Raw genomic sequence first — 18172 nt, forward strand, 5'->3', positions numbered from 1 at the left:
CCTCCCCAGTGACAGGGCAGTACCTGGTTGTCTAACCCTAGCTCCTCCCTCTCTCCTCCCCAGTGACAGGGCAGTACCTGGTTGTCTAACCCTAACTCCTCCCTCTCTCCTCCCCAGTGACAGGGCAGTACCTGGTTGTCTAACCCTAGCTCCTCCCTCTCTCCTCCCCAGTGACAGGGCAGTACCTGGTTGTCTAACCCTAGCTCCTCCCTCTCTCCTCCCCAGTGACAGGGCAGTACCTGGTTGTCTAACCCTAACTCCTCCCTCTCTCTTCCCCAGTGACAGGGCAGTACCTGGTTGTCTAACCCTAACTCCTCCCCAGTGACAGTACCTGGTTGTCTAAACCTAGCACCTCCCCCTCTCCTCCCCAGTGACAGGGCAGTACTTGGTTGTCTAACCCTAACTCCTCCCTCTCTCCTCCCCAGTGACAGTACCTGGTTGTCTAACCCTAGCACCTCCCTCTCTCCTCCCCAGTGACAGGGCAGTACCTGGTTGTCTAACCCTAGCTCCTCCCTCTCTCCTCCCCAGTGACAGTACCTGGTTGTCTAACCCTAACTCCTCCCTCTCTCCTCCCCAGTGACAGTACCTGGTTGTCTAACCCTAGCTCCTCCCTCTCTCCTCCCCAGTGACAGGGCAGTACCTGGTTGTCTAACCCTAGCTCCTCCCTCTCTCCTCCCCAGTGACAGGGCAGTACCTGGTTGTCTAACCCTAACTCCTCCCTCTCTCCTCCCCAGTGACAGTACCTGGTTGTCTAACCCTAGCTCCTCCCTCTCTCCTCCCCAGTGACAGGGCAGTACCTGGTTGTCTAACCCTAACTCCTCCCTCTCTCCTCCCCAGTGACAGTACCTGGTTGTCTAACCCTAGCTCCTCCCTCTCTGCTCCCCAGTGACAGGGCAGTACCTGGTTGTCTAACCCTAGCTCCTCCCTCTCTCCTCCCCAGTGACAGTACCTGGTTGTCTAACCCTAACTCCTCCCTCTCTCCTCCCCAGTGACAGTACCTGGTTGTCTAACCCTAACTCCTCCCTCTCTCCTCCCCAGTGACAGAGCAGTACATGGTTGTCTAACCCTAGCTCCTCCCTCTCTCCTCCCCAGTGACAGGGCAGTCCCTGGTTGTCTAACCCTAACTCCTCCCTCTCTCCTCCCCAGTGACAGGGCAGTACCTGGTTGTCTAACCCTAGCTCATCCCTCTCTCCTCCCCAGTGACAGGGCAGTACCTGGTTGTCTAACCCTACCTCCTCCCTGTCTCCTCCCCAGTGACAGGGAAGTACCTGGTTGTCTAACCCTAGCTCCTCCCTCTCTCCTCCCCAGTGACAGTACCTGGTTGTCTAACCCTAACTCCTCCCTCTCTCCTCCCCAGTGACAGTACCTGGTTGTCTAACCCTAGCTCCTCCCTCTCTCCTCCCCAGTGACAGGGCAGTACCTGGTTGTCTAACCCTAACTCCTCCCTCTCTCCTCCCCAGTGACAGTACCTGGTTGTCTAACCCTAGCTCCTCCCTCTCTCCTCCCCAGTGACAGGGCAGTACCTGGTTGTCTAATCATAACTCCTCCCTCTCTCCTCCCCAGTGACAGGGCAGTACCTGGTTGTCTAACCCTAGCTCCTCCCCCCCCCCAGTGACAGGGCAGTACCTGGTTGTCTAACCCTAACTCCTCCCTCTCTCCTCCCCAGTGACAGGGCAGTACCTGGTTGTCTAACCCTAGCTCCTCCCTCTCTGCTCCCCAGTGACAGGGCAGTACCTGGTTGTCTAACCCTAGCTCCTCCCTCTCTCCTCCCCAGTGACAGGGCAGTACCTGGTTGTCTAACCCTAGCTCCTCCCTCTCTCCTCCCCAGTGACAGGGCAGTACCTGGTTGTCTAACCCTAGCTCCTCCCTCTCTCCTCCCCAGTGACAGGGCAGTACCTGGTTGTCTAACCCTAACTCCTCCCTCTCTCCTCCCCAGTGACAGGGCAGTACCTGGTTGTCTAACCCTAACTCCTCCCTCTCTCCTCCCCAGTGACAGTACCTGGTTGTCTAACCCTAGCTCCTCCCTCTCTCCTCCCCAGTGACAGGGCAGTACCTGGTTGTCTAACCCTAACTCCTCCCTCTCTCCTCCCCAGTGACAGTACCTGGTTGTCTAACCCTAGCTCCTCCCTCTCTCCTCCCCAGTGACAGGGCAGTACCTGGTTGTCTAATCATAACTCCTCCCTCTCTCCTCCCCAGTGACAGGGCAGTACCTGGTTGTCTAACCCTAGCTCCCCCCCCCCCCCCAGTGACAGGGCAGTACCTGGTTGTCTAACCCTAACTCCTCCCTCTCTCCTCCCCAGTGACAGGGCAGTACCTGGTTGTCTAACCCTAGCTCCTCCCTCTCTCCTCCCCAGTGACAGGGCAGTACCTGGTTGTCTAACACTAGCTCCTCCCTCTCTCCTCCCCAGTGACAGGGCAGTACCTGGTTGTCTAACCCTAACTCCTCCCTCTCTCCTCCCCAGTGACAGGGCAGTACCTGGTTGTCTAACCCTAACTCCTCCCTCTCTCCTCCCCAGTGACAGTACCTGGTTGTCTAACCCTAGCTCCTCCCTCTCTCCTCCCCAGTGACAGGGCAGTACCTGGTTGTCTAACCCTAACTCCTCCCTCTCTCCTCCCCAGTGACAGTACCTGGTTGTCTAAACCTAGCACCTCCCCCTCTCCTCCCCAGTGACAGGGCAGTACCTGGTTGTCTAACCCTAACTCCTCCCTCTCTCCTCCCCAGTGACAGTACCTGGTTGTCTAACCCTAGCACCTCCCTCTCTCCTCCCCAGTGACAGGGCAGTACCTGGTTGTCTAACCCTAGCTCCTCCCTCTCTCCTCCCCAGTGACAGTACCTGGTTGTCTAACCCTAACTCCTCCCTCTCTCCTCCCCAGTGACAGTACCTGGTTGTCTAACCCTAGCTCCTCCCTCTCTCCTCCCCAGTGACAGGGCAGTACCTGGTTGTCTAACCCTAGCTCCTCCCTCTCTCCTCCCCAGTGACAGTACCTGGTTGTCTAACCCTAGCTCCTCCCTCTCTCCTCCCCAGTGACAGGGCAGTACCTGGTTGTCTAACCCTAACTCCTCCCTCTCTCCTCCCCAGTGACAGTACCTGGTTGTCTAACCCTAGCTCCTCCCTCTCTGCTCCCCAGTGACAGGGCAGTACCTGGTTGTCTAACCCTAGCTCCTCCCTCTCTCCTCCCCAGTGACAGTACCTGGTTGTCTAACCCTAACTCCTCCCTCTCTCCTCCCCAGTGACAGTACCTGGTTGTCTAACCCTAGCTCCTCCCTCTCTCCTCCCCAGTGACAGGGCAGTACCTGGTTGTCTAACCCTAACTCCTCCCTCTCTCCTCCCCAGTGACAGGGCAGTACCTGGTTGTCTAACCCTAGCTCCTCCCCCCCCCCAGTGACAGGGCAGTACCTGGTTGTCTAACCCTAGCTCCTCCCTCTCTCCTCCCCAGTGACAGTACCTGGTTGTCTAACCCTAACTCCTCCCTCTCTCCTCCCCAGTGACAGTACCTGGTTGTCTAACCCTAGCTCCTCCCTCTCTCCTCCCCAGTGACAGGGCAGTACCTGGTTGTCTAACCCTAACTCCTCCCTCTCTCCTCCCCAGTGACAGGGCAGTACCTGGTTGTCTAACCCTAACTCCTCCCTCTCTCCTCCCCAGTGACAGTACCTGGTTGTCTAACCCTAGCTCCTCCCTCTCTCCTCCCCAGTGACAGGGCAGTACCTGGTTGTCTAACCCTAACTCCTCCCTCTCTCCTCCCCAGTGACAGTACCTGGTTGTCTAACCCTAGCACCTCCCTCTCTCCTCCCCAGTGACAGGGCAGTACCTGGTTGTCTAACCCTAACTCCTCCCTCTCTCCTCCCCAGTGACAGTACCTGGTTGTCTAACCCTAGCACCTCCCTCTCTCCTCCCCAGTGACAGGGCAGTACCTGGTTGTCTAACCCTAACTCCTCCCTCTCTCCTCCCCAGTGACAGGGCAGTACCTGGTTGTCTAACCCTAGCTCCTCCCCCCCCCCCCAGTGACAGGGCAGTACCTGGTTGTCTAACCCTAGCTCCTCCCTCTCTCCTCCCCAGTGACAGTACCTGGTTGTCTAACCCTAACTCCTCCCTCTCTCCTCCCCAGTGACAGTACCTGGTTGTCTAACCCTAACTCCTCCCTCTCTCCTCCCCAGTGACAGTACCTGGTTGTCTAACCCTAGCTCCTCCCTCTCTCCTCCCCAGTGACAGGGCAGTACCTGGTTGTCTAACCCTAACTCCTCCCTCTCTCCTCCCCAGTGACAGTACCTGGTTGTCTAACCCTATCTCCTCCCTCTCTCCTCCCCAGTGACAGGGCAGTACCTGGTTGTCTAATCATAACTCCTCCCTCTCTCCTCCCCAGTGACAGGGCAGTACCTGGTTGTCTAACCCTAGCTCCTCCCCCCCCCCAGTGACAGGGCAGTACCTGGTTGTCTAACCCTAACTCCTCCCTCTCTCCTCCCCAGTGACAGGGCAGTACCTGGTTGTCTAACCCTAGCTCCTCCCTCTCTGCTCCCCAGTGACAGGGCAGTACCTGGTTGTCTAACCCTAGCTCCTCCCTCTCTCCTCCCCAGTGACAGGGCAGTACCTGGTTGTCTAACCCTAGCTCCTCCCTCTCTCCTCCCCAGTGACAGGGCAGTACCTGGTTGTCTAACCCTAGCTCCTCCCTCTCTCCTCCCCAGTGACAGGGCAGTACCTGGTTGTCTAACCCTAACTCCTCCCTCTCTCCTCCCCAGTGACAGGGCAGTACCTGGTTGTCTAACCCTAACTCCTCCCTCTCTCCTCCCCAGTGACAGTACCTGGTTGTCTAACCCTAGCTCCTCCCTCTCTCCTCCCCAGTGACAGGGCAGTACCTGGTTGTCTAACCCTAACTCCTCCCTCTCTCCTCCCCAGTGACAGTACCTGGTTGTCTAACCCTAGCTCCTCCCTCTCTCCTCCCCAGTGACAGGGCAGTACCTGGTTGTCTAATCATAACTCTTCCCTCTCTCCTCCCCAGTGACAGGGCAGTACCTGGTTGTCTAACCCTAGCTCCCCCCCCCCCCCCAGTGACAGGGCAGTACCTGGTTGTCTAACCCTAACTCCTCCCTCTCTCCTCCCCAGTGACAGGGCAGTACCTGGTTGTCTAACCCTAGCTCCTCCCTCTCTGCTCCCCAGTGACAGGGCAGTACCTGGTTGTCTAACCCTAGCTCCTCCCTCTCTCCTCCCCAGTGACAGGGCAGTACCTGGTTGTCTAACCCTAGCTCCTCCCTCTCTCCTCCCCAGTGAAAGGGCAGTACCTGGTTGTCTAACCCTAGCTCCTCCCTCTCTCCTCCCCAGTGACAGGGCAGTACCTGGTTGTCTAACCCTAACTCCTCCCTCTCTCCTCCCCAGTGACAGGGCAGTACCTGGTTGTCTAACCCTAACTCCTCCCTCTCTCCTCCCCAGTGACAGTACCTGGTTGTCTAACCCTAGCTCCTCCCTCTCTCCTCCCCAGTGACAGGGCAGTACCTGGTTGTCTAACCCTAACTCCTCCCCAGTGACAGTACCTGGTTGTCTAAACCTAGCACCTCCCCCTCTCCTCCCCAGTGACAGGGCAGTACTTGGTTGTCTAACCCTAACTCCTCCCTCTCTCCTCCCCAGTGACAGTACCTGGTTGTCTAACCCTAGCACCTCCCTCTCTCCTCCCCAGTGACAGGGCAGTACCTGGTTGTCTAACCCTAGCTCCTCCCTCTCTCCTCCCCAGTGACAGTACCTGGTTGTCTAACCCTAACTCCTCCCTCTCTCCTCCCCAGTGACAGTACCTGGTTGTCTAACCCTAGCTCCTCCCTCTCTCCTCCCCAGTGACAGGGCAGTACCTGGTTGTCTAACCCTAGCTCCTCCCTCTCTCCTCCCCAGTGACAGTACCTGGTTGTCTAACCCTAGCTCCTCCCTCTCTCCTCCCCAGTGACAGGGCAGTACCTGGTTGTCTAACCCTAACTCCTCCCTCTCTCCTCCCCAGTGACAGTACCTGGTTGTCTAACCCTAGCTCCTCCCTCTCTCCTCCCCAGTGACAGGGCAGTACCTGGTTGTCTAACCCTAACTCCTCCCTCTCTCCTCCCCAGTGACAGTACCTGGTTGTCTAACCCTAGCTCCTCCCTCTCTGCTCCCCAGTGACAGGGCAGTACCTGGTTGTCTAACCCTAGCTCCTCCCTCTCTCCTCCCCAGTGACAGTACCTGGTTGTCTAACCCTAACTCCTCCCTCTCTCCTCCCCAGTGACAGTACCTGGTTGTCTAACCCTAACTCCTCCCTCTCTCCTCCCCAGTGACAGAGCAGTACCTGGTTGTCTAACCCTAGCTCCTCCCTCTCTCCTCCCCAGTGACAGGGCAGTCCCTGGTTGTCTAACCCTAACTCCTCCCTCTCTCCTCCCCAGTGACAGGGCAGTACCTGGTTGTCTAACCCTAGCTCATCCCTCTCTCCTCCCCAGTGACAGGGCAGTACCTGGTTGTCTAACCCTACCTCCTCCCTCTCTCCTCCCCAGTGACAGGGAAGTACCTGGTTGTCTAACCCTAGCTCCTCCCTCTCTCCTCCCCAGTGACAGTACCTGGTTGTCTAACCCTAACTCCTCCCTCTCTCCTCCCCAGTGACAGTACCTGGTTGTCTAACCCTAGCTCCTCCCTCTCTCCTCCCCAGTGACAGGGCAGTACCTGGTTGTCTAACCCTAACTCCTCCCTCTCTCCTCCCCAGTGACAGTACCTGGTTGTCTAACCCTAGCTCCTCCCTCTCTCCTCCCCAGTGACAGGGCAGTACCTGGTTGTCTAATCATAACTCCTCCCTCTCTCCTCCCCAGTGACAGGGCAGTACCTGGTTGTCTAACCCTAGCTCCTCCCCCCCCCCAGTGACAGGGCAGTACCTGGTTGTCTAACCCTAACTCCTCCCTCTCTCCTCCCCAGTGACAGGGCAGTACCTGGTTGTCTAACCCTAGCTCATCCCTCTCTCCTCCCCAGTGACAGGGCAGTACCTGGTTGTCTAACCCTACCTCCTCCCTCTCTCCTCCCCAGTGACAGGGAAGTACCTGGTTGTCTAACCCTAGCTCCTCCCTCTCTCCTCCCCAGTGACAGTACCTGGTTGTCTAACCCTAACTCCTCCCTCTCTCCTCCCCAGTGACAGTACCTGGTTGTCTAACCCTAGCTCCTCCCTCTCTCCTCCCCAGTGACAGGGCAGTACCTGGTTGTCTAACCCTAACTCCTCCCTCTCTCCTCCCCAGTGACAGTACCTGGTTGTCTAACCCTAGCTCCTCCCTCTCTCCTCCCCAGTGACAGGGCAGTACCTGGTTGTCTAATCATAACTCCTCCCTCTCTCCTCCCCAGTGACAGGGCAGTACCTGGTTGTCTAACCCTAGCTCCTCCCCCCCCCAGTGACAGGGCAGTACCTGGTTGTCTAACCCTAACTCCTCCCTCTCTCCTCCCCAGTGACAGGGCAGTACCTGGTTGTCTAACCCTAGCTCCTCCCTCTCTGCTCCCCAGTGACAGGGCAGTACCTGGTTGTCTAACCCTAGCTCCTCCCTCTCTCCTCCCCAGTGACAGGGCAGTACCTGGTTGTCTAACCCTAGCTCCTCCCTCTCTCCTCCCCAGTGACAGGGCAGTACCTGGTTGTCTAACCCTAGCTCCTCCCTCTCTCCTCCCCAGTGACAGGGCAGTACCTGGTTGTCTAACCCTAACTCCTCCCTCTCTCCTCCCCAGTGACAGGGCAGTACCTGGTTGTCTAACCCTAACTCCTCCCTCTCTCCTCCCCAGTGACAGTACCTGGTTGTCTAACCCTAGCTCCTCCCTCTCTCCTCCCCAGTGACAGGGCAGTACCTGGTTGTCTAACCCTAACTCCTCCCTCTCTCCTCCCCAGTGACAGTACCTGGTTGTCTAACCCTAGCTCCTCCCTCTCTCCTCCCCAGTGACAGGGCAGTACCTGGTTGTCTAATCATAACTCCTCCCTCTCTCCTCCCCAGTGACAGGGCAGTACCTGGTTGTCTAACCCTAGCTCCTCCCCCCCCCCAGTGACAGGGCAGTACCTGGTTGTCTAACCCTAACTCCTCCCTCTCTCCTCCCCAGTGACAGGGCAGTACCTGGTTGTCTAACCCTAGCTCCTCCCTCTCTGCTCCCCAGTGACAGGGCAGTACCTGGTTGTCTAACCCTAGCTCCTCCCTCTCTCCTCCCCAGTGACAGGGCAGTACCTGGTTGTCTAACCCTAGCTCCTCCCTCTCTCCTCCCCAGTGACAGGGCAGTACCTGGTTGTCTAACCCTAGCTCCTCCCTCTCTCCTCCCCAGTGACAGGGCAGTACCTGGTTGTCTAACCCTAACTCCTCCCTCTCTCCTCCCCAGTGACAGGGCAGTACCTGGTTGTCTAACCCTAACTCCTCCCTCTCTCCTCCCCAGTGACAGTACCTGGTTGTCTAACCCTAGCTCCTCCCTCTCTCCTCCCCAGTGACAGGGCAGTACCTGGTTGTCTAACCCTAACTCCTCCCTCTCTCCTCCCCAGTGACAGTACCTGGTTGTCTAAACCTAGCACCTCCCCCTCTCCTCCCCAGTGACAGGGCAGTACCTGGTTGTCTAACCCTAACTCCTCCCTCTCTCCTCCCCAGTGACAGTACCTGGTTGTCTAACCCTAGCACCTCCCTCTCTCCTCCCCAGTGACAGGGCAGTACCTGGTTGTCTAACCCTAGCTCCTCCCTCTCTCCTCCCCAGTGACAGTACCTGGTTGTCTAACCCTAACTCCTCCCTCTCTCCTCCCCAGTGACAGTACCTGGTTGTCTAACCCTAGCTCCTCCCTCTCTCCTCCCAAATGACAGGGCAGTACCTGGTTGTCTAACCCTAGCTCCTCCCTCTCTCCTCCCCAGTGACAGTACCTGGTTGTCTAACCCTAGCTCCTCCCTCTCTCCTCCCCAGTGACAGGGCAGTACCTGGTTGTCTAACCCTAACTCCTCCCTCTCTCCTCCCCAGTGACAGTACCTGGTTGTCTAACCCTAGCTCCTCCCTCTCTCCTCCCCAGTGACAGGGCAGTACCTGGTTGTCTAACCCTAACTCCTCCCTCTCTCCTCCCCAGTGACAGTACCTGGTTGTCTAACCCTAGCTCCTCCCTCTCTGCTCCCCAGTGACAGGGCAGTACCTGGTTGTCTAACCCTAGCTCCTCCCTCTCTCCTCCCCAGTGACAGTACCTGGTTGTCTAACCCTAACTCCTCCCTCTCTCCTCCCCAGTGACAGTACCTGGTTGTCTAACCCTAACTCCTCCCTCTCTCCTCCCCAGTGACAGAGCAGTACCTGGTTGTCTAACCCTAGCTCCTCCCTCTCTCCTCCCCAGTGACAGGGCAGTACCTGGTTGTCTAACCCTAACTCCTCCCTCTCTCCTCCCCAGTGACAGGGCAGTACCTGGTTGTCTAACCCTAGCTCCTCCCTCTCTCCTCCCCAGTGACAGGGCAGTACCTGGTTGTCTAACCCTAACTCCTCCCTCTCTCCTCCCCAGTGACAGGGCAGTACCTGGTTGTCTAACCCTAACTCCTCCCTCTCTCCCCCCCCAGTGACAGGGCAGTACCTGGTTGTCTAACCCTAGCTCCTCCCTCTCTCCTCCCCAGTGACAGGGCAGTACCTGGTTGTCTAACCCTAACTCCTCCCTCTCTGCTCCCCAGTGACAGGGCAGTACCTGGTTGTCTAACCCTAACTCCTCCCTCTCTCCCCCCCAGTGACAGGGCAGTACCTGGTTGTCTAACCCTAACTCCTCCCTCTCTCCTCCCCAGTGACAGGGCAGTACCTGGTTGTCTAACCCTAGCTCCTCCCTCTCTCCTCCCCAGTGACAGGGCAGTACCTGGTTGTCTAACCCTAGCTCCTCCCTCTCTCTCCCCCCAGTGACAGGGCAGTACCTGGTTGTCTAACCCTAACTCCTCCCTCTCTCCTCCCCAGTGACAGGGCAGTACCTGGTTGTCTAACCCTAGCTCCTCCCTCTCTCCTCCCCAGTGACAGTACCTGGTTGTCTAACCCTAGCTCCTCCCTCTCTCCTCCCCAGTGACAGTACCTGGTTGTCTAACCCTAACTCCTCCCTCTCTCCTCCCCAGTGACAGTACCTGGTTGTCTAACCCTAGCTCCTCCCTCTCTGCTCCCCAGTGACAGGGCAGTACCTGGTTGTCTAACCCTAGCTCCTCCCTCTCTCCTCCCCAGTGACAGTACCTGGTTGTCTAACCCTAACTCCTCCCTCTCTCCTCCCCAGTGACAGTACCTGGTTGTCTAACCCTAGCTCCTCCCTCTCTCCTCCCCAGTGACAGGGCAGTACCTGGTTGTCTAACCCTAACTCCTCCCTCTCTCCTCCCCAGTGACAGGGCAGTACCTGGTTGTCTAACCCTAGCTCCTCCCCCCCCCCCCAGTGACAGGGCAGTACCTGGTTGTCTAACCCTAGCTCCTCCCTCTCTCCTCCCCAGTGACAGTACCTGGTTGTCTAACCCTAACTCCTCCCTCTCTCCTCCCCAGTGACAGTACCTGGTTGTCTAACCCTAGCTCCTCCCTCTCTCCTCCCCAGTGACAGGGCAGTACCTGGTTGTCTAACCCTAACTCCTCCCTCTCTCCTCCCCAGTGACAGGGCAGTACCTGGTTGTCTAACCCTAACTCCTCCCTCTCTCCTCCCCAGTGACAGTACCTGGTTGTCTAACCCTAGCTCCTCCCTCTCTCCTCCCCAGTGACAGGGCAGTACCTGGTTGTCTAACCCTAACTCCTCCCTCTCTCCTCCCCAGTGACAGTACCTGGTTGTCTAACCCTAGCACCTCCCTCTCTCCTCCCCAGTGACAGGGCAGTACCTGGTTGTCTAACCCTAACTCCTCCCTCTCTCCTCCCCAGTGACAGTACCTGGTTGTCTAACCCTAGCACCTCCCTCTCTCCTCCCCAGTGACAGGGCAGTACCTGGTTGTCTAACCCTAACTCCTCCCTCTCTCCTCCCCAGTGACAGGGCAGTACCTGGTTGTCTAACCCTAGCTCCTCCCCCCCCCCCCAGTGACAGGGCAGTACCTGGTTGTCTAACCCTAGCTCCTCCCTCTCTCCTCCCCAGTGACAGTACCTGGTTGTCTAACCCTAACTCCTCCCTCTCTCCTCCCCTGTGACAGTACCTGGTTGTCTAACCCTAGCTCCTCCCTCTCTCCTCCCCAGTGACAGGGCAGTACCTGGTTGTCTAACCCTAACTCCTCCCTCTCTCCTCCCCAGTGACAGGGCAGTACCTGGTTGTCTAACCCTAACTCCTCCCTCTCTCCCCCCCAGTGACAGGGCAGTACCTGGTTGTCTAACCCTAACTCCTCCCTCTCTCCCCCCCAGTGACAGGGCAGTACCTGGTTGTCTAACCCTAACTCCTCCCTCTCTCCTCCCCAGTGACAGGGCAGTACCTGGTTGTCTAACCCTAACTCCTCCCTCTCTCCTCCCCAGTGACAGTACCTGGTTGTCTAACCCTAGCTCCTCCTTCTCTCCTCCCCAGTGACAGGGCAGTACCTGGTTGTCTAACCCTAACTCCTCCCTCTCTCCTCCCCAGTGACAGTACCTGGTTGTCTAACCCTAGCACCTCCCTCTCTCCTCCCCAGTGACAGGGCAGTACCTGGTTGTCTAACCCTAACTCCTCCCTCTCTCCTCCCCAGTGACAGTACCTGGTTGTCTAACCCTAGCACCTCCCTCTCTCCTCCCCAGTGACAGGGCAGTACCTGGTTGTCTAACCCTAACTCCTCCCTCCCTCCCTCCCTCCCCACTCCTCCTCCACTCACCCCCCAGTGACAAGGCAGCAATATGTTACCTGTCTGTCTGTGTGTGGCTGTCTAGTCGACTACACAAGGGGCTCCCTCCCTCCCTCCCTCCCCACTCCTCCTCCACTCACCCCCCAGTGACAAGGCAGCAATATGTTACCTGTCTGTCTGTGTGTGGCTGTCTAGTCGACTACACAAGGGGCTCCATCCCTCCCTCCCTCCCTCCCTCCCCAATCCTCCTCCACTCACCCCCCAGTGACAAGGCAGCAATATGTTACCTGTCTGTCTGTGTGTGGCTGTCTAGTCGACTACACAAGGGGCTCCATCCCTCCCTCCCTCCCTCCCTCCCTCCCTCCCTCCCTCCCCACTCCTCCTCCACTCACCCCCCAGTGACAAGGCAGCAATATGTTACCTGTCTGTCTGTGTGTGGCTGTCTAGTCGACTACACAAGGGGCTCCATCCCTCCCTCCCTCCCTCCCTCCCCACTCCTCCTCCACTCACCCCCCAGTGACAAGGCAGCAATATGTTACCTGTCTGTCTGTGTGTGGCTGTCTAGTCGACTACACAAGGGGCTCCATCCCTCCCTCCCTCCCTCCCTCCCCAATCCTCCTCCACTCACCCCCCAGTGACAAGGCAGCAATATGTTACCTGTCTGTCTGTGTGTGGCTGTCTAGTCGACTACACAAGGGGCTCCATCCCTCCCTCCCTCCCTCCCTCCCTCCCTCCCCACTCCTCCTCCACTCACCCCCCAGTGACAAGGCAGCAATATGTTACCTGTCTGTCTGTGTGTGGCTGTCTAGTCGACTACACAAGGGGCTTCCTCCCTCCCTCCCTCCCTCCCTCCATCCCTCCCTCCCTCCCCACTCCTCCTCCACTCACCCCCCAGTGACAAGGCAGCAATATGTTACCTGTCTGTCTGTGTGTGGCTGTCTAGTCGACTACACAAGGGGCTCCATCCCTCCCTCCCTCCCTCCCTCCCTCCCCACTCCTCCTCCACTCACCCCCCAGTGACAAGGCAGCAATATGTTACCTGTCTGTCTGTGTGTGGCTGTCTAGTCGACTACACAAGGGGCTCCATCCCTCCCTCCCTCCCTCCCTCCCCACTCCTCCTCCACTCACCCCCCAGTGACAAGGCAGCAATATGTTACCTGTCTGTCTGTGTGTGGCTGTCTAGTCGACTACACAAGGGGCTCCATCCCTCCCTCCCTCCCTCCCTCCCCACTCCTCCTCCACTCACCCCCCAGTGACAAGGCAGCAATATGTTACCTGTCTGTCTGTGTGTGGCTGTCTAGTCGACTACACAAGGGGCTCCCTCCCTGCCTCCCTCCCTCCCTCCCTCCCCACTCCTCCTCCACTCACCCCCCAGTGACAAGGCAGCAATATGTTACCTGTCTGTCTGTGTGGGGCTGTCTGTCCGTCTGTCTGTCTGTGTGTGGGACTGTCCAGTCTGCTCCTCATGGGGCTGCGTCTGGGTGGGCTTCTCCTGGGGCTCCTACGGGGCCCGGGGCCGTTCCTTTGAGGGGAGATGATGGAGCCCTCTGGGTCCCCCAGGCCCTCCTCATCCACATCCAACAGGGAGGAGCAGTCAGGGTCCATGCCCAGAGGACACACTCAGACGGTCACAGTTCCCATCCTGGAGGGGGTGGACAGGGTATACAATGGAGGTTCAGGAACAAAATAAATGTTGCTGCAACGTGTCTGCTCTGAGAATCTGGGAAGCACCTAGCTGCATTAAGTAGTGGTGTGGACAAGACAATTGTTCTGATTCATGTCGCACAGTATTACAAAATAGCTTTATGCCATTCAGAAATGTGTTATTTTGACGCACCAATATAACACCCTCCATTGACAACCAATGAGCGTACCTTGGTGGGCATGGTGTAGGAGGTGGCCAGGCGAGAGTACCACTTGCTAGCCTTCTCTGCTACACCTTTCCCGGCTGAGAACATGCTGCTCTTAAACACATCCAGGGTGGGGGTGAGGAGCTGGTCCAGGGCGAAGGAGGAGGAGGACATAGAGGGGGACAGCAAACCCAGGTCCCTGTCTCTCTCCCTCTCCCGGTAGGGGCTGGGGCGTGGGCTGGGGGTGGGGGTGGAGCGGGGACAGGAGGGTGAGGACCAGAGCCTCTGTCTGCCAGGCTGGGAGGGCGAGGGGGAGTGGTAGGTCCTGGAGCGCGGTAATCCTCCTGTCCTGAGAGGGGAGCTATGGGGGAGACTGGCCCGTCGAGGTGTGGTGATGAGTGGGGGAGGAGGGTGGAGGAACAGGGGACTGGAGGGGTCTTGGAGGTCCATACTGGAGGTCCGGCTGTTCAGAGGAGAACCCATATGGTTCATGTACATCTCTATCTCCCTAGCCAGGTGGTCTCGGCGGCGGCCCGTAGGGGTCGCGACCCCATCCAGCTCTACTTCCAAGTCGTCCTCTCTGTCCCCCTGTGACTTGGACTCAGCCGCCAGGAGGGACAGCGGGTCGAAGCCTGTCTCGATCCCTGTTCGTTTAACGGCTCCCCGCGAGGCTGAGGCCACACCCACACTGCCATAGCTGGCGCTGCGTTCCACCGTCCTCTTCCTTGATTGGCTGGTTTTAGCAACGCTCTCTGTGGTCGGTCCGTCCAGATCTAGGTCCTCCAGATCAAAGATGGCGTCTGTGTTATTCTTGTCCTCGTCACTGGAGTCCCTCTCCTCTCCATCTTCTGGGCTGTCTCTACGTCTGCAGCGCCTTATGGATAAATGAATAGATTAGATTTAAAAAATAGATGAAAATACATTTTGATATTCATAATTTACTGATCACCAAAGGGGATATTTAATTTCAGAAGCATGAACATAAACAGAGAGGAGAATATGAAATCCATGACCTTCAAATATGAATACAGGTTATTCTCATTGAGATGACATTTTTTACATTTGACATTTTTAGTCATTTAGCAGACACTCTTATCCAGAGCGACTTACAGTTAGTGAGTGCATACATTTTCATACTGGTCCCCCGTGGGAATCGAACCCACAACCCTGGCGTTGCAAGCGCCATGCTCTACCAACTGAGCTACACGGGACAGCTATTGTGCAAGATGGCAGCGGTCAGTAATGTTCCACATCAATGATCATTCACCTGGTTCTACCCCCTGCTGCTCCGACCCCCTCTGACCCTCCCAGGGCTAACGACCGGGGCCTCTTGGTCTGGCAGGTCTGGCTGAAGCTGGTCCCCTGGAGGATCTTGGCGTCTGCCCCCAGGTTCTCTGCTATCCTGGCTGGGTCAGTCTCTCCCTGGTGCAGCCCCAGACCCAGCACTGGAGTGCCACTGCTACCACTGGCAACCCTGTTGTCTCCACTCAGTCTGCTCCCTCGCACACTCTGCCAGTCATGGCCTGGAGAGGAGAGGAGAGGAGAGGAGAGGAGAGGAGAGGAGAGGAGAGGAGAGGAGAGGAGAGGAGAGTTACAGCTGGCTCACCTCCTCCACCCTGCACTACAGAGGTATTAAATACATAATGGAAGACAGACAGTCAATAGACTATGGATTACAGTTATGGCTCACCTCCTCCTCCTCCTCCACTACTCCCACTGCCACCTCCCTCCTCAAGGGCACTGAGATGTCTCCTCCTCAGACTGTTAGCCTCAACGACACCTATCTCCTCCAGACAGAAGGTGAACAGCAGACCTGCTACATGGTCTGGAGAGAGGAGAGAGAGAGGGAGGGAGGGAGAAGAGAGAGGGAGAGGTAGGGAGTGGGGTAGGGAGGGAGGGGGGAGGAAATGGGAGGAGGGAAAAGGGAGAGAAGAGAGTGGGAGGGAGGAGGAAAGAGGGAGAGGGGAGCGAGGGAGGGTGAAAGATAAGGAGGCGGAGAAAGAGAGGGGAGAGAGGGAGGGAGGAGGAGAGGGAAATGGGGAGGAGAGGGAGTTAGGGGGAGGAGGGAGGAGCAGGGAAGAGAGAGAGGGAAGGAGGGAGAGCGAGTGAAGGAACGGAGGGAGGGGAAGAGGGTTAGAGGGAGAAATGGACAAACAGAACGACAGAGAGGTAGAGAAAGACAGGCAGAAAGAGAGAATCAGTGACTAGTTAGTTTCCACTCTAATAGTTTGATATGAAATAGATTATGGCAGTAGGCCGTTTATGCAAAATTCATGTCAACACCTTACTCTGTTTATCCGGAAGGTAAAAATCGAAGTAAGCATACGCTGTTATCTGAGCAATCTTTCAAATTATTAGGACATGTAAACACCTTAATCGGCATTCCAGTGGTGTTTTTTATCTGGGCATGTGTTGGCACCAGCTGAGAGCCTCCCCCTTTAGCGCAAGGGAAGTAAGTTAGGAACAACTAAATGTATGTGTCTTAGAAATAGTTTTCACATACAAAGTTTATACGTCCCAACTCAGAATCAAATATGCTTCCCAAAAATAACAGGTTCACTGTGGTAGACAGTTCATTTTAATTGGCAATTTTCTGCATTTATCAGAGTGCTATCAGGTAGCCTGATTTCAGATGTGTCCATTTAAACATGATTATTAGGGGAATCATTCTTCTTGCAAAGTATGTAAACGTTTTAATCAAACTATTATATTAAATCTGACTATCCACAATAATCACATTATTGTGTGCATGTAACCGTACTCAGTGTTACACCAATAGTAACTTGAAGACATTGAACTCTACAATAGGAAGAAGTAGAAGTAGCAGTTCCAGGTATTTATTTACCGGTGCTGGTTGACCCCTTGGGCTCACAGGCTGCATCGTCATAGGGACAGTTGCCGCGGACGATGCCGGAATTATGCCGCTTGAATGGACCGTTGACCTCTGGGAAGTCCTGTTGGGGGAGACCGTCTCCACTGCCCTTAGCACTCTCTGTCTCCGACACTGGACACACACACACAGATATGCAATTAGTACAATCCCACCAACAAATACTCCTGAGATAAGAACGTACATGCAATCATCAAGCCTTTTATGTTGAGATAACGGATCATATTTACTATATAGACCTGAAGAGATGATGCTGACAGCATCGTGGGACGGACAGACAGGCAGGACAGACAGACCAGACACAGACACAGACACAGACACAAGACCTCCACCAGAGGGCAGCAGAGAGACTAGACCTCCACCAGAGGGCAGCAGAGAGACTAGACCTCCACCAGAGGGCAGCAGAGAGACAAGACCTCCACCAGAGGGCAGCAGAGAGACTAGACCTCCACCAGAGGGCAGCAGAGAGACTAGACCTCCACCAGAGGGCAGCAGAGAGACTAGACCTCCACCAGAGGGCAGCAGAGAGACTAGACCTCCACCAGAGGGCAGCAGAGAGACTAGACCTCCACCAGAGGGCAGCAGAGAGACTAGACCTCCACCAGAGGGCAGCAGAGAGACTCTGAAGAGCAGACCGCTCTAGCTGTAGCATCAACGTTCAGCATGGATGCAGCAGGGGGGGGGGGATCTAACAGAAGATCTATAACTCCATAGCAACACTCACAGGAGCTGCAGTCCCTCTCCTTCTTGTTGTCCTTGTCCTGGGTACTGTCCCTGCCCCTGTCCAGTGGGGTGGCCTCTCCTCTACGCACCTCTTCTTTAGATAGGGAGTTATAACCCAGGTCTGACTGGTCACCTGGAGGAAGGAGGGAGTGGAGAGAGATAGTTAGTGCACTTCTAACCACAACTGGCTACTCCAAGAGACACCTCTTTCCTCATTTAAAACACTTAGTTGAGCTACTCTAACACTGTTCCCTAGAACCAAACAATTAAGGAATGGTTGACTGCTCCGCTCTAGCGTTGAGTTGAGTATTCTGTCCTACCACTTCTTAGCTGGTTGGTCTCACGCTGTGCTGAGTACAGCATGCTGCAGGAGATCAACGGAACACACTATGGTTTCCTACTTTCATCTCCTCATCTCTCGAGGCCCATCACTGTTGCAGTGAGAGAGGTAACGTGTATAGATGCACAGTAAAGATCCAGAACTCTACTGCAGTTTGACATGATGTACTGTACTGATGCTGTGGAGGAGAGATCTGACGATCTCAGTATCTATTTCAGTTCTCTTACTCTACCTCACATACCGGAACACTTCAATGAAAAGCCTGGGAGTTTATTTGCTTAAAAATCACTAAATACAACAGGCGCTTATTAGAAACAGGCTTCTGTTTGAGCCAGGCGTCTACTTCCTTATTGCACACAGCTAGCAGTTCTCAGCTGTTAGCAGCCAATGAATGGTAAGCAGTTTTTTACTGGTGATACATTTTTTGTTGTTGTTGTCATTACTGAATTATTAAATGTAACAAATCAAACATTAAACCTCGTAAACAATATATGGTAATTCATAAACAATTCATTTAGACGTTTATTTGCTGAAATGTGTGCCGTTGCACGGCTATTAAAAGGTATAGGCGGGTATTTGAGACTGTGTTCAGTTGAAGTTTTATGGTTTTGTCAATCTTGATTTTCCTCTCTCTCTCTTCCTCACATTTCTTACAAGCTCACATTCAC

At 55.8% G+C, this 18172-nt stretch overlaps 1 protein-coding gene across 1 annotated transcript in view; it reads right to left on the reverse strand.

The window, feature by feature from the left end:
- LOC311117498 (C-myc promoter-binding protein-like) overlaps nt 1-18172 on the reverse strand; it is a gene marked incomplete at its 5' end in the record, with an annotated part of 105202 nt that overhangs the window by 22306 nt on the left and 64724 nt on the right. Inside the window, 7 exon segments of the mRNA XM_084192421.1 lie at nt 13099-13313; nt 13315-13343; nt 13576-14425; nt 14819-15074; nt 15242-15376; nt 16397-16555; nt 17166-17297. Of these exon segments, the coding sequence (XP_084048547.1) occupies nt 13099-13313; nt 13315-13343; nt 13576-14425; nt 14819-15074; nt 15242-15376; nt 16397-16555; nt 17166-17297 (1776 nt within the window).

This window comes from Coregonus lavaretus, assembly GCF_964263955.1.
Source record: "Coregonus lavaretus genome assembly, contig: HAP1_SCAFFOLD_1015, whole genome shotgun sequence".
NCBI classification, from domain to species: domain Eukaryota; kingdom Metazoa; phylum Chordata; class Actinopteri; order Salmoniformes; family Salmonidae; genus Coregonus; species Coregonus lavaretus.